We start from the raw sequence: 15725 nt of genomic DNA, 5'->3' as shown, positions 1-15725 counted from the left end.
ACACACACACACACACACACACACACACACACACACACACACACACACGGGGCGGATAGGAGAGAGATAACAAATAGAAAATAATTCAGCCAACCAGAGAAACAACAACAAAATTATAGGAATTAGAAAACCTGTCTTGGGCTCAGTGAGAGATGGCTCAGTGGTTAAGAGCACTAACTGCTCTTCCAGAGGTCCTGAGTTTAATTCCCAGCATCCATATTGTGGCTCACAACCATCTATAATGTAATCTGATGCCCTCTTCTCGCATGCAGGTATAGATGCAGATAGGGTACTCATATACTTAAAAAAATAAATAAATATTTTTAAAAAGTCAAAAAAAAAAAAAAAGAAAGAAAGAAAAAAAGAAAACCTGTCTCAATATTCACTTTAAAAAGCCTTAATTAAAAAAAAAAAAAAAGGATCAATCAATAATGGGAAATGCAGATAACTAACTGGATTAAAAAACAAGATCCAACTATCAGTTCTGCTAAGAAACATAATTCACTGGTAAGGAAATAAATTGAGTAAAAGGCTGGAATCAACATATCAAATGATTGGAGACTGAAAATATACTGGAAAGCTATTCTATTCTGTGATAAACTAGTGAGATGAAGAAGGCCATATTGGTGTTGGAGAGATGGCTATTCTTCCAGAGAACCCAGGTTCAATTCCCAGGAACCAGACAGCAGATCACAACCCTCTGAGACTCCAGTTCAAGGGGATTGCAAAGCCCTCTTCTAGTCTTTGTGGGCACCAGCCTTGCATGTGATGTATAGATAGATACACACAGAGGCATAAAAATGAAAACAAATAAAAACTTCAAAGGTCACATTACTACAAAGAACAATCCATCAAGAAGATATAATTGTAAATATATGCATCAAATATTCCATATCCCAAATTTATAAAACAAATATTAATTGGTAAATAATTGGTATAAAATATGAAATAGGTCCTAATACAACATCAGTGAATGATTTCAGTCCCCCTACTTTCATCTTCAGATATGTCACTCAAGTTAAACATAAATAGAGATACTAAAGAGTTACATGTTATATAATGGAAGAAACGGATTTAACAAGTTCATATGTGACATTTTGATTAACAGCTCATGGAACTATTTCAAAAAGAACCCCAAATCTAGGCTATAAAGAAAATCTTAACAAATGGAAAAGAACTGAATTCATTTTATGTATCTTACCAGACAATAGTAGAAAAGTAGAAATCATTGGGGGGAAAAACAAAAAAAAAAACAAAAACCAGAAACTACATATACACTTGAAGAATGGATAATACACTCTTAAGTGAACACTTGGTTGCTGAAGAAACCAGAGGCCAACTGAATTATTCTTAGATTCAAATAACAAAAACTGAAGGGGAGCAGCCTTACCAGGCCACAGAGGAAGACAATGCAGCCAGTCCCGATGAGACCTGATAGGCTAGGGTCAGAAGGAAGGAGGACCTCCCCTATCAGTGGACTGCTAGAGGGGCATGGGAGGAGAAAAGGGAGGAAGAGTAGGATTGGGAGGGGACAAGAGAGGGGGGCCACAGCTGGGACACAAAGTGAATAAATTGTAATAAGTAAGAAAAATGAATAAATTGAAAAAAGAACGCTGTTTTGGCTTCAATTTTAACTGCCTTGCATAGGCTCACATATTTACACCCTTGGTCTGCTACGGGTGACACCGGGAAGGCTATGCAGCCTTTATGAGATGAAGTCTTTATGGAATGGGGTTTGAGAGTTTATGGCCTCATCCCCCTCTAATTTGTTTTCTCTGTTTCCTGTTTGTGGTTGGAGATATGATCTCTTTGTTTCCCACTCTGGCTACCTGCTCCTCTGCCTCCTACACCATTATGGACTGTAAGCCAAAAGAATTTGTGTATAAGTCACTTTTGATCATGGTGTTTTATCACAGAAAAAAAGTAACTGAGATAAGGCACTTCTGTTAAGTTTTTACAGTATTTACATTTAAAAATTAGTGATATCTCAAAGAAATAACTCAATGATGCAATCTAAGGTCATAGAAAAACAGGGACAATGCAAAATCTCAATGCATTAGATGGCAAGAAACAATAAAAGTTGGCTATAAATTAATAAAATGGATATGATGAACTGAATGCATCAAAGGAAATTTGATTCTTTGAAAAAAAAAAAAACTAAAGCTGTAAAACCTGTAGTCAAACAAATCACACACACACACACACACCCCCCCCACACACACACAGGGTGAGGAGGAGTCTCGAGAGGTATTGAAATTGAATTTTAGAGATGAAAAAGAAGACAGTAAGAGATTTCAATGAAATCAAAACATCATTAGGGAATACACCGAAAAGTTAATTTCTAAAAAACTGAAAAAATTTCTAGACAAAGATGATCTACCAAAATTAAATCAGGAGGATATAAACAGCTTAAACAACAAAATCACACTGAAGTAGTAATAATAAGTCTATGAATAAGAAACACAGAACAAAGTAGATTCAATATCAAATTCTACTACAGTGTTAGCAAACAGCCAACACCAATCTTCCTCATACTGTTCTAGAAAACAGAAAGGGACAGACACTGAACTACTCGCATTGTATAAAGCCACTGTTACTCTGACATTAAAAATGAGTAAGGGTAAAACATGAGAAAACAATAGACATATTCCTGATAAGTACAAAGAAAATTTTCAATAAAATACATGCAAACTGGTTTCCAGATCACACAACATAAGCATGTTTCATTTCACGTTTGGTGGTTTGAATAAGAATGCCCCCGCAGGTTCATATCATAGGGCAATAGTAATAAAATGAAAATGGTGCTGGCGCAGAAACAGGCATGAAGGTCAATGGAGTAAAACTGAAGACCTGAGCGTAAGCATGTGTTACTTACTACACCGTCTATCTTTTCACAGACAGGCTGAGAAGACACACTGGGGAAAAGAGCATCTTCAACAAATATGAATGGGGAACTCAGTGTCCGCATGAGAGAGAATAAAATTAGATCCACTCTATCACTTAGTACCAAAACTAATGAAATACATAAAAACTTAAATGCAAACCTGAAACACCAAAACTGCCAAAAGATAACCTAGGTAGTACTCTCCATGATATATGTGTAGGAAAGAACTTTCTGAATAGTATTCCATTTGCCCAAGAACTAAGACCAACAATTAACAAACGAGACCTCATAAAACTCAAACGTTTTCTGTACAGAGAAAGAATCTATGAATCAAGAGAAAAACCAAAGAGCTGGAGAGAATCTTCATCATCAGTACTCTGATAGAGGATGAATATTTAGAATACAGAAAGAACTAAAATAAAAAAAATAAAAAGCAAAACGATAAAAAAGACCCATTCAAAAGTGGCCCTGGGATCTGAACAGAGAGAGTGTGTAATGGAAGTTTTAGCTTCTTGTAAACTCAGCTATGTTGGGTAAATATGTTTTTCTTTTAATCCCCAGTGTGGGATTTTAGATGAGCTGTAGTTTGCCCATGTTTGTTAACTGTCTAGCACAGCTGGTAACATGCTCGGTACAGAGAGGGGCATGGTCTAGAATTCCGAGTATATGAATTGAGAGCGGAGAAAGAGAAGGAGTGGCATGTGGTTGGTGTTGGTGTATGGCGAGTAGCAGTTTGGAGAGACCAGAGAGACAGAATGTGTGGCGGTTTGGAGAGACAAATGAAGAGAAATGCAGTGGCTGAGGCGACTGCTGGCTGATGAAGATTGGTATGGAGCCCTAAAAGAACCCTCAATCCTAGACAGGAGGAGAAGTAAAGGGCACTCTCTCCCAACTAACCTTCTTCTATGGAGGGTTGGGAAGTTGGAAGGGAGGTTGAGGCCTAAATTCCCCAAATAAAATAGAGTTGTAAAAATGAGTGCAATGAGAGAGTTCTTAAAAGAAGTAATAAAGAGTGGCTAAGAAATAGAATACATACATATATATCACTGTCCTTAGCAATTAGGGAATGCAAATCAAAACTTTGAGATTTCAAATCAGAATGGCTAAGAACAACAAAACAACTGACAACAAATCCTGAGGAGGATAAGGGGACAGGGTGGGATTACATGTACTGGTGGGATTACAACTGGTACAACCACTTTGGACATCAGTGTGAAGAATCCTTAAAAAGTTCAACATAAACTTACCACATGACCCTGCCTGGATCACTCCTTGGCATATGCACAAAGGACTTGACATTGTAATCCACAGACACTTGATCAGCCTTATTCATCTCCTATATTAAAATTTTCTTTTTAAAACTGTTGTGTCTGTGGGTACAATGTGTGAGTTAGGTGTAGGCATAGGTATCAAGCTGGTGAAAGGGGTTTCTTCTCTCACTTTCACGTGGGCTCTGAGTGTGCAATCACACATTGTCAGGCCACTACAGCAAGTGCTTTTACCCACTGGGCCAGCTTCCACCATGTCCTTTTATGAGCAAAGAACGAGAGCTCTACTTTCCCTCCATCACTAATAATGTATCTTGACAAACATTTTAGAATACTATGATGCCTATCACCCAACAGTGACAGGGCAGTATTACAGTTCTAATCTTCATCTCTCTTATTGTAACTAAAACCACGTATCTGTTTTTGATGTTGAAGAGTCATAAAATTTTTCTTTTTATATTTTTGCTGACTTGTAAAAACTGAGTTTTCTTGTTCATTTAATAGAGTTGACATATAAAAAGAAAATTAGTCCTTACTTTATATATGAGTACAAATGCTCTAAGTTACAGTTTGTTTATAGCTATCTGACTAAAAGTTTTAAATCATGCTTTTCAAACAAAATATATGTGTACAAAGACAGTTTGCACAAAAGATCAGGAAAAAAAAAGATGGTTTGTCATTACTTGATATGAATGTTTTGATACATAGTTGATGGGTGGTTTCCTGATATTTGCAGACTAAATGAATAAATACACTTTTGTTAACTATTAATCACTACATTTATTATTATTCACTATATAGCCATTACTATAGGTGGTAGACATACAGGAGAAAATAAAAATAGCTATCTTTACAAAGAAGTCTCATCGGATGGAGGAGGTATGGTAAGTTAATTATAAAATTCTGTGAACATATTAAGTATGAAATACTGCATTACTTTTCTCATTGCTATCGGCAAGAAATGAGTAAAGTGATGAAAGGTTTGTTATAGTTCAAAGTTAGCTCCAACAGTTTGACATGGTGGGGAAGGTAGGACAGAAGAATTATGCAGCTGATTACATTTGCTTCCACAGTCAGAAAGCAGAGAGAATGCCCACGTTCTCTGTGCTTTCTCTGTTTTCTAAGCCTAGGATCCTAGCCCGTGGAATGGCACAGTCATATTCAGGTTGGTCTTCTTTCCTCAGTTAAATCTCTTTGGAAGCATAAGTGTGTCTCCTAGGTGCCTCTAAATTCAGGCAAGTTAACATTGAAGGTAATCACTATAAATCCATCTGTACTGGCTTGTTTTATGTCAACTTGAAACAAGCTGGAGTCAGCAGAGAGGAGGGAACCTCAATTGAGAAAATGACTCCATAAGATCCAGCTGTAGGATATTTTTAAAATTAGTGATTGATGTGAAAGGGCCTGGCCTATTGTGGTTGGTGCAGGTTCTGGGTTTTATTAAAAAGTGAGGACGGTGGGACTGGGAGGAGACGAGGGAGGGGCCTACAGCTGGGATACAAAGTGAATAAATTGTAATAAATAATAAATAAATTTAAAAAAGAAAAAAAAAGGAGGCTAAGGAGATGATGAGGAATAAGCCAGTAAGCAGCACTTGGCCATGGCCTCTGCATTAGCTCCTGCCTCCAAGTTTCTGCCTTGTTTGAGTTTCTGTCCTCTACTACTTTTGATAATGAACTGTTATGTAGAACCATGAGTGAAATAAACCTTTTCCTCCTCAAGTTGCTTTAATAATGGTGTTTTATCACAGCAATAGTAGCCTTGACTAAGACATCATCTCTTATCAGCTTAACACCCAAGCACATCACTTCTAACTATAATATTCCACCTTTGGGTCTAAGGTCTCATGTTCATCTCATAATGCAGAATGCTTTTAGCTCATCTGTGAGAATCCCCAAATATTAAGGTTCTAATATTACTCAGAACCCCAGTGCCCAAAAGTTTCTTCTAAAACTGTAGGCAGTCTCTTCAGGAACATTCCAGGGTCTTGCTACACAGACATCCATAGAAAGTGAAGCATGTCCTGGACTATATAGGAAACCTGTCTGAAAGAAAGAAAAGTCAGGAAGACACGAAGGAGAGAAAGAAAGGAGGGAATGTTTAAATTATTCTATTTGTGCTTGCTAAAACAGTAAGCTTCATGTTCAGTGAAAGATACTATCCCAAAAAGTACAGTGGAAAAGGAGGACATTTAACCTTGCCCTCTATGAAGAGTCACACAGAAAATCAACAAGTTACATGCTTCTAATATATAATGGCACAGAATGATATGCCCATTTCAAAAAGAAAAATTGGGCCAAAGCCACAAGGCATGAAACCTAGCAGGGTAAACCAGAGTTTCTCTACAGTGAAAAGAAACACATTTGCAAATTGTAGAGGAAGTTTGGTATGTTGACTTGCCTCCATCTTGGGTAGTAACTGATATCGCCAGGCTATTTTCATGTTAATATCAGGCTCTGGTGTTTTAGGATTATGTAAATCCTCCAACTCCTTTTTACCATTATCATCAAGTAGTGGTGCAGGGAGTTCCTAAGAAAACAAAAGGACACATTATGTGGCATCAAGGTTAAATATGACAATTTCTTGAACCAAAATGACAATAATGCTAAATTTTTTTCAATGCATTTAAATAGATGCTTTATAATTGATTTAAGCACAAACAGAAATCTTTCTTTTTTTCTTTTTGTTTCTGACAGGTGTCCTATGTACTCCAGAACATACTTGAACTTGTTATGCAGCCAAAGATGAGTATGAACTTCTCATCCTCCTGCTTTAATCTCCCAATTGCTAGGATGACCGATGACCGATGTACACCATCATGTCCCATTCATGTGGGGCTGTGTGCATGCTGGAAAGCATTCTACCAACTAGGCTATATTCATGGCCTTAATACAGACAATTCTAAAACAAAAATGGGGTATAATGTCAGATATAAAGTTTAATGATTTTGCCATGAACTAGTATTCAAAAATATCTGAATTCACAAAAATCAGTTGCTATTCTAGCAAGAATCAGTGTATGCTAAAAATATATATATACTTAAGGAAAATCTGAAATCAGCGCTTCATACTACATGTAATTATTGTTGTGTTTGCCATGAGATAAAATAAAGCATTGCACAATCTGTTTACTGGTTTGTAATTCTAGAATTCAAAATACTTATTCACCGAAATAATGGATAAAGTAACAGCAGAAAATAGAGACACTTATTTTTCCCATATCAAATTGCTGTGTTTTGCACCTGCAAACATTTTACTTTTTAAATAATGAATTAAATATCTATTTAAATAATAGAATTAAAAATCTTATATTAAATATAGAGACACTGAATATCAACTTATTATTTGTAAGGTGACCTATTAAGTAGCTATAAAAGACTTTAAAAATATTTCTGTCATGTGCTATAGTTAAAAAACATTTTATAAAAAGTATATATCATGAATTTATTTGTATTTTTTATTGCCCAGAATCACATATAATGTGGAAATTTATATTAGCAAACATAACTTTATATTTTAAGATTATCTTAGTTGCAATTTTTATTTTTAAAGATCAAAAGCCACTGTTTTTTATTTTTCTTCTAGAGGCAGGGAGAACAGAGTGACGTTATGTGCTCCTGCATAGTTTAGGCTGGCCTCAAATTCATAATCCTCCCTTTTCTGCCTCAAGACTACTGAGACATGTTTTAAAATATGGTAAAATCACTACTTTAAAGTCTATGATCCATTTCAGAGTTGTGCAGTTCTTATCACAGAATAAGCTTTTTATTATAACAAACACCGAAATTAAACAAGACAGAACAAGGAAAGGTTCGTAGTTGTGGAAGTACAGGCCACGCTCATCTGGCTGCATTGTGCTGGCCTGTTGCTGGGTAAAATTCCAAAGTGTAAGTGGGTGGTGGAGTGGAACTGCTCATCTCAAGACGACAGGACGCAGGATGCAAACAGATATAGCAAGAAGGGTGCCTGTTAAGACATACTGTCTCAACAGCGAGCCTCTAGCCAGCAAGTTCCTCTAACTAATCCCACCTTCAGCAATTCCACCAGATTTTAATAGTTTATTCAAATTCTGAATCTTACAATGGATTAACTGATGAAGTCAGAACCTTCATGATCTTATCATCTCTGAAACTGTCCTTACTGCCACACTCAGTGATGTGCTGAGTAAATCTCCCAGGAGTCTTTTACTGCAAACAAGTTAACAACAGAGATTAGCTATTGTAGCCATTATACAACTTCAGGACATTTTCACCAATCTGCAAAGACACCCCATACATCTTAATGAGCCACTGCCAACTAGTAATCTTTCTGTTTATATGATTCTGCTATTCTAGACATTTTATATAGAATGATAAAAAATTTATGTCTGGTTTCTTTCACCTAACATATTTCTCCACATTGTAACACACACCACATCTTCACTCTTTTTTATAAGCAAATGTATGGATATACTGAATTTTCTATACCCACCAGATCATTTCTAACTTTGAATGTTATATTACTATGAATAGTCATACAAGAATCTATTATTTTATTTTAAATGTTTTTTTATTGGAAAAGTGATATATTTGAATATTTGAAAGGATTGTGGCCAACAGTTCTGGTCTTAATAAGAAATAAGGTACAGTTTCACACAACACTAACTTCAATCAATAAATAATGTGCTAACTGTTTTGAAAAGCAAATATGTGCTGACTAGCTGTAAGACTAGATAGGTTCTTCTCCAGATATACTCTAGGAAGACATCATAATCAGTCAGCACAAAGACAGTGTGCTTCACTGCAATCTGGCAAATGTCCAACGTAGAAGCAGAAGCTGAGATTACTTTTTATGCAGCTGAAGATATGAAATGAAATCCATGACTATATGTTTTATTGCCACACCCATTTAAGAGATGCAAGAGTCCTTGGGCAGGTGTTAACACTCATGCTTCAACCACTTTGGAAATCAATCTGGCGCTTTCTCAGACAATTAGGAATAGCGCTTCCTCAAGATCCAGCTATACTACTCCTAGGCATATATCCAAAAGATGTTCAAGTATACAACAAGGACATTTGCTCAATCATGTTCATAGCAGCTTTATTCATAACAACCAGAACCTGGAAACAACTCAGATACTCTCAACTGAAGAATGGATACAGAAATTGTGGTACATTTCCACAATGGACTACTACTCAGCAATTAAAAACAAGGAAATCAGGAAATTTGCAGGCAAGTGGTTGGAACTAGAAAAGAACTTCCTGAGTGAAGTATCCCAGAAGCAGAAAGACACATATGGTATATACTCACTTATAAGTGGAAATTAGCCATATAATATAGGATAAACATACTAAAATCTGTACATCTAAAGAAGCTAAGCAAGAAGAAGGATCTTGGGTAAGATGATCAGTCCTCACTCAGAATGGATATCAGAAGAGAGAGAAAACAGGGAACAGGACAAGAGCCTACCACAGAGGGCCTCTGAAAGACTCTACCCATCAAAGTAGATGCTGAGACTCATAGCCAAACTTTGGGCAGAATGCAGGAAATCTTATGAAAGAAGGGGGAGATGAACAACCTGGAGGGGACAGGAGCTCCACAAGGTGAGCAACAGAACCAAGAAATTAGGGCCCAGGGGTCTTTTTCTGAGACTGATACTCCAAACAAGGACCATGCATGGAGATAACCTAGAGCCCCTGCACCGATGTCGTCCATGGCAGCTAAATCTACAAGTGGGTTCCCTAGTAATGGGAACAGAATCGACTCTGACATGAACTCAGTGGCTGGCTCTTTGATCAACCCCTCCCCCCCCCGGGGTGGGAGCAGCCATACCAGGCCACAGAGGAAGACAATGCAACCAGTCCTGATGAGACCTGATAGGCTAGGGTCAGACAGAAGGGGAGGAGGACCTCCCCTATCAGTGGACTTAGGGAAGGGCATGGGAGGAGATGAGGGAGGCAGAGTGGGAATGGGAGGGAATGAGAGAGGGGACTACTGCTGGGATACAAAATGAATAAACTGTAATTCACATAAAAATTAAAATTAAAATTAAAAAAAAGAAAGGAACTTTCCTTGTTACGTAACACCCCTAGCCCCTGACAGCACGAGCTACTACAGAAGCTCCTGCAGTGACTGGAACTTTGGCAATGGTTCAGGCTTTGTGGAGTTGCAGTAACTTCAGAAGCATGCTGTGGCCCTGGCTCTGACATTGTCACATCTCTGCAAACTACTGAAGTGGGTACCCATTATATTACAGAGGAAATGAATGCACAGGTTTACAGAATTTTTTTGTATATGAATTTCTCGGTCATAGGATAACCCTATAATTAACTTTTTGAAGAAATACTAGAATGTTTTCTGAACTACACATTTTTATATTTTGATCAACAATCTATGAGCATTCCACCTTTTCATTATCATCAACACTTTTCTTTTTTTTTCTCTCTCTCTTCTTTTCTTTTTTAACAAAGACATACTAGTAGGAATAAAATGGTATTCAGTATGGCTCGAGTCTGAATTTCCCAGATGACAATGATGCTCAGTCTTTTAACATGTGCTGGTTTGGACATCTGTATAACTTCCTTTGATTACATCTATCATGCTTTTCCCACCTACATTTTTGTTTCCTTCCTTTCTTAAAACATCCAATTGCTTCAGAGGATGGCCTTAACCTCCCTATTCTATTTTATCCTCACATAAGCTAGAACTATTGACATTACCTGGCTTTTTTTCCATGCTGGGGACTGAACATGTTCCTAGCACATAGACAAGCTCTTTGCCACTGAGCTGAATCCCAGCTTCTTTTTTCCCATTTAAAAATGTACCCCCCCCAAATTTTTATCTTTTTGATATTTAGTAGTAAAAATTTCTGTTTATTCTGGAATGTAGATGTTTCCATTCTTAATGTAGACTTTTAGTTTTTATATTTAGGCCTTGGATACATTTCAACTGAATTTATTTTATTTTATTCTCTACCCCTAGAGTGTATTGTCTGCAGTCTTTGGAACCACTGTATGCCTGTTTCCTATAGAAACCAGCAGAGGGCATCAGATCTTCTGAAAATGGAGTTATGAGGCATGAAGATGCTGGGAGTCAAAGCCAGGTCCTCTGGGGGAAAAAAAAAAAAAAAAAAAAAAAAAAGCTAGTGCTCTCAATTCTTGAGCCATTTTTTCCACGTCCTCAAAATTTTATAAAAATTTGAGAGAAGCGATCTTAAAATTATTACAAGACTAAACTATCATTATATGAAACTTATTAAGTATCTAAATAAGTTGAGTTAAATCTAAATGTCTCTATCCTAGACTAAAGTATGGTATCACCAGTAAATAACAAAGTGGAGAGTACTGTGAAAAGTGTTTCTGGTAGAAAAAAACCATGCATGCCAGTGAGTGTGCATCAGAGGGATGAAGACAGTAGTTCTCTGGGTGTGAAGCTTGCTGACATGCTCATCTCTTTTCTTCTGACATGCAAATGTGGCTTGTGTCATTTAAAAGAAGGCTAGGAAATTTTTCAGTACAAATTAAACAGGAACTGTAAATAAGAAGATATGTTAGCCTAGTTTACTGTTGCTGTTTATTCTTCTCTTTGCGGTGGTACAGAAACCAAAGATGCGCTTTTAGATTGTGTATCTGAGATCAATGTATATATGTAGTGGGTGAGCCAAGCACCAAAAACATCACTCAGCACTGTACCAATCTGTAAAACATCATCCTACTAGGTCTGTCTGAAGGATAAAGTACTGCTAATTTGCCTAGTTGAAAGCTCCTCTAAGTCCACATACTTTAGTGTTGTTACTATGCTTTTAGGGGAAACATGAAACAAAATATAAAAAAATTAAAATTAAGGACTTAATTCAACAAAAATTAAAATTAAGAATAATCAGTTTTATAGTTTATAAGACATGTGAAACACATTCCCAGGCTATAAATTGAATTCCAAACCATCAAATCATGCTATATATCTAAAGAAAGGAAACTCTTTGTATCTTAAATATCTGCTTGATTTCAATATTACTATTTATAATTTGAGTGAAATAAGTAAACAAGTATATTGATTAAGTGATGGTTTGGGGAATAAAGAATACTCTATTAAAATTTAAAAATTTTATCAAGGAAAGGTTTGTACTTAACATGTATTTCTGGAAGCTAAAACTAATGTAGAGTATGCCAACACCAGCTGCCTACAGTTTGATCACTAACCACTTCACGAATAATCACTCTTAGAATTTTGCAGCATTTCTTACAAAATTTGTTTCTAATCAAACAAAAATTTAATATAGTATTTTGACAGAATTTCCATTTCAACAGCATACCAATGACAAAGTTCTTTGATATTCAATTACTACAGCAGTTGGTCACAGATCAGGGCCCTCTTTCATACCTTTGCAAAGTTTTATTTTTAAACATCTAACTCAAATGTTCTTGTTGTGTACTTGAGCAAATTTTGGGTATATACCTAGCAGTGATATAGGTGGGTCTTGAGGAAGCACTACTCCTAATTGTCTGAGAAAGTGCCAGATTGACTTTCCAAAGTGGTTGTACCAGTTTACATTCTCACCAGCAATGGAGGAGGGTTCCCCTTTCTCCACAACCACTCCAGCATGTGTAGTCACTTGAGTTTTTCATCTTGGCCATTCTGATGGGTGTAAGGTAAATCTCAGGGTTATTTGATTTGCATTTCCCTAATGGATAATGAGGTTGAGCATTTCTTTAAGTGTTTCTCTGCCATTTGATATTCCTCTATTGAAAATTCTCTGTTTAGCTCTGTTCCCCATTTTTTAATTGGATTATATACCCAAAATTTGCTCAAGTACACAACAAGGATATTTGCTCAACCATGTTTGTAGCAGCTTTATTTGTAATAAATAGCCAGAACCTGGAAACAACCCAGATGTCCATCAACGGAGGAATGGATACAGAAATTGTGGTATTTTTACACAATGGAATACTACTCAGCAATCAAAAAGGAGGAAATCATGAAATTTGCAGGAAAATGGTGGGATGTAGGAAAGATCATTCTGAGTGAAGTACCCCAGAAGGAGAAAGACCAACACAGTATATACTCACTCATATAGACCTATAAGATATGATAAACATAAAGAAATCTATACACCTAAAAAAGATAATCAAGAAAGTGGACACAGGCGAAGATGATCAATCCTCATTTAGAAAGACAAATGGGATGTGCATTGAACGTATGACAGGAGTCTACCGCAGAAGGCAGCTGAAAGACTCTACCTAGCAGTGTTTCAAAGCAGATACTAAGACTCATAACCAAACCTTTGGCGGAGTACAGGGAATCATAGGAAAGAAGGGGGAGTTATTATGACCTGGAGAGGACAAGAGCTCCACAAGGACCAAATATATCAGGGCACAGGGGTCTTTTCTGAGACTGACACTCAACCAAAGACCATGAATGAATATAACCTAGAACCTCTGCTCGGATGTGGCCCCTGGTAGCTTAGTAACCAATTGGTTTCCCATAGTAAGAGGAACAAGGACTATTTGAAACAGGAACTTAATGGCAGGCTCTTTGACCTCCCCACCCCCCAAGGGAGGAGCAGTACTGTTAGGCCACAGAGGAGACATTGCAGCCATTCCTGAAGATACGTGACAAAACAGGGTCAGATGGAAGGGGAGGTCAGAGGAAGGGGAGGTTTTTTCTCTCACTGTTGTGCTAACAGGTCTCCTGGCAGCATCAAGTGTCATGAATGAGTCGAATGTAGACTTCATAACTTTTATACAAAAGATAGGGCGAAAAGAATAAAACCTTTCTCCCAGTCCAAGGAAACAGGTGAGGATGCTGACATGAATAAAGAATACAGCACCATCTTGTAAATAAAACAATAGTTTCCATTTAAAAAAATTTTTAATATGAAACCAAATTTGTATACACTTCCAATGTCAAAATACTTGAGTACTGGAAATGATTAATTGGGCTGGAGAGATGGTCAAGTGGTTAAGAGCACAGATTGCTCATGTCAAGGCAGAGCCAGGTTCCAAGGGCCCATAACAGGTAGCATAGAGCTGCCTAGACCTCCACATCCAGGGGCTCTTGTGCTCTCTTCTGGCCTCCCAGGTCACTGTACTCACATGTAAACACACACACACACACACACACACACACACACACACACACACACATATATATTTAATAAAAAAGATTACAGGACAAAGTGGAACACACCTTTAATCCTGGGACTTAGGAGGCAGAGACAGGAGAATCTCTGTGAGCTCATAGCCAACCTGGTCTACTTAGTGAGTTCCAGTACAGCCAGGACTACAGCATAAAGAGACTACCACATAAAGAAACCAAAACCAACCATGCCCCCTCCCAAAGAGTCATTAACTTCACTAGAAATACTTATGCTTTTCCATATGATGCTGTAAACATAATTATTACATTTGTAACTCACACTTTTCTGTGCTCATTGATGTGTGTTTTGTGAACTATGCTTTCACAGGTGTACTAGGAAACTCTGATTCCAACAGTATGACCCTTTTCACTTTTATGTTCTCTATGGTATACTAAATCCCAAGATACAATACCTCAGCAGTTAATGAAGCTTAGCCTCACACCCTCCTGATTACCACAGCACTACACCAACTATGGGCATTATGCTCCTTTCTAAGCTATTTTACAATTCACCAAAGATACTACTGAGCTATTATTTTACAGCATAATCCATACGGCATGAAAAATCCTTCTTAAAAATGAAATCTTCTTGTAGGTTTGAATAAATATAATTAATACCTTTAAAGCCCTATCCATATGCCAGTAAGTATGCTATATCGTATTAACAATTCTTCAGAGATCTGAGGATTTATTCTCGCATCATCATTTGAAAGTTGAAAATGAGAAAAAATTTCAAATATGGGTTACTGTAATTTGAATATGAAAGCACTGAAGATATCCATATCACAGATTTACTATCTATATTGCTTTAATTTAAAATATAAAAAGGTATGAGATATCTGTTAAACAAATTTTAAAAACTCACAGACTTACATGCAATTACAAGGCCAGGAAATACAACTAATGTTACATTAAAATGATTTTTTTAAAAGGCTTTAAAAAGTTTTTTAAATTAGTAAATACAAAATTAATTTTCATGTATGTTCAAATGAAATTCAGCACAGATAAAAACATGTCTTGGTGAAATTTAATTTCATTCTCAAATATAGACTTCTGCTGTTACAAAAGGGGTGAAAACTACCTTCATATTGGTATGTACAGTGTTCTGATAATACTTTTAAATTATTATGCTTACAAAAATGATGCTTTTTATTTTAGTACATCTGAAAATTAAAAAAAAACAACAAACAAAAACAACGAGATAAGAATGGTGCCACTATTTTCCCCTCAGTTTCTAACCCATTTCTCTTTAGTTAAGCCAAGAGTCTTGAGAAGACTGAGAATCCTTTCATTTTTCTTTATGATCACAAAGAGGAGGGAAGCATACAGAACAAGAAACTCAAATCTTTACTAAGCATTCAGAAACAAAGGGAAAAGATTATGCTAAGAAAGAAAAACACTCATTTGAAACTGTCTACAATGGTTCATATTGAAATCCCACCACTCTAGAAGTGGGTGCAG

The 15725-nt window shown here is 36.6% G+C and overlaps 1 protein-coding gene across 2 annotated transcripts in view; it reads right to left on the bottom strand.

Annotated features, from left to right (window-relative positions):
* Elp4 (elongator acetyltransferase complex subunit 4) overlaps nt 1-15725 on the bottom strand; it is a 205392-nt gene that overhangs the window by 149812 nt on the left and 39855 nt on the right. For both annotated transcript variants that reach the window (XM_055599350.1, XM_055599359.1), the window contains exon 4: nt 6553-6681. In XM_055599350.1, coding sequence (XP_055455325.1) covers nt 6553-6681 — 129 coding nt within the window. The remainder of the gene's footprint in view (nt 1-6552; nt 6682-15725) is intronic.

Source organism: Psammomys obesus, unplaced genomic scaffold, assembly GCF_907164565.1.
Source record: "Psammomys obesus unplaced genomic scaffold, mPsaObe1.curated_primary_1811, whole genome shotgun sequence".
Lineage (NCBI taxonomy): Eukaryota > Metazoa > Chordata > Mammalia > Rodentia > Muridae > Psammomys > Psammomys obesus.
This window is presented reverse-complemented; position numbering and strand designations above follow the sequence as displayed.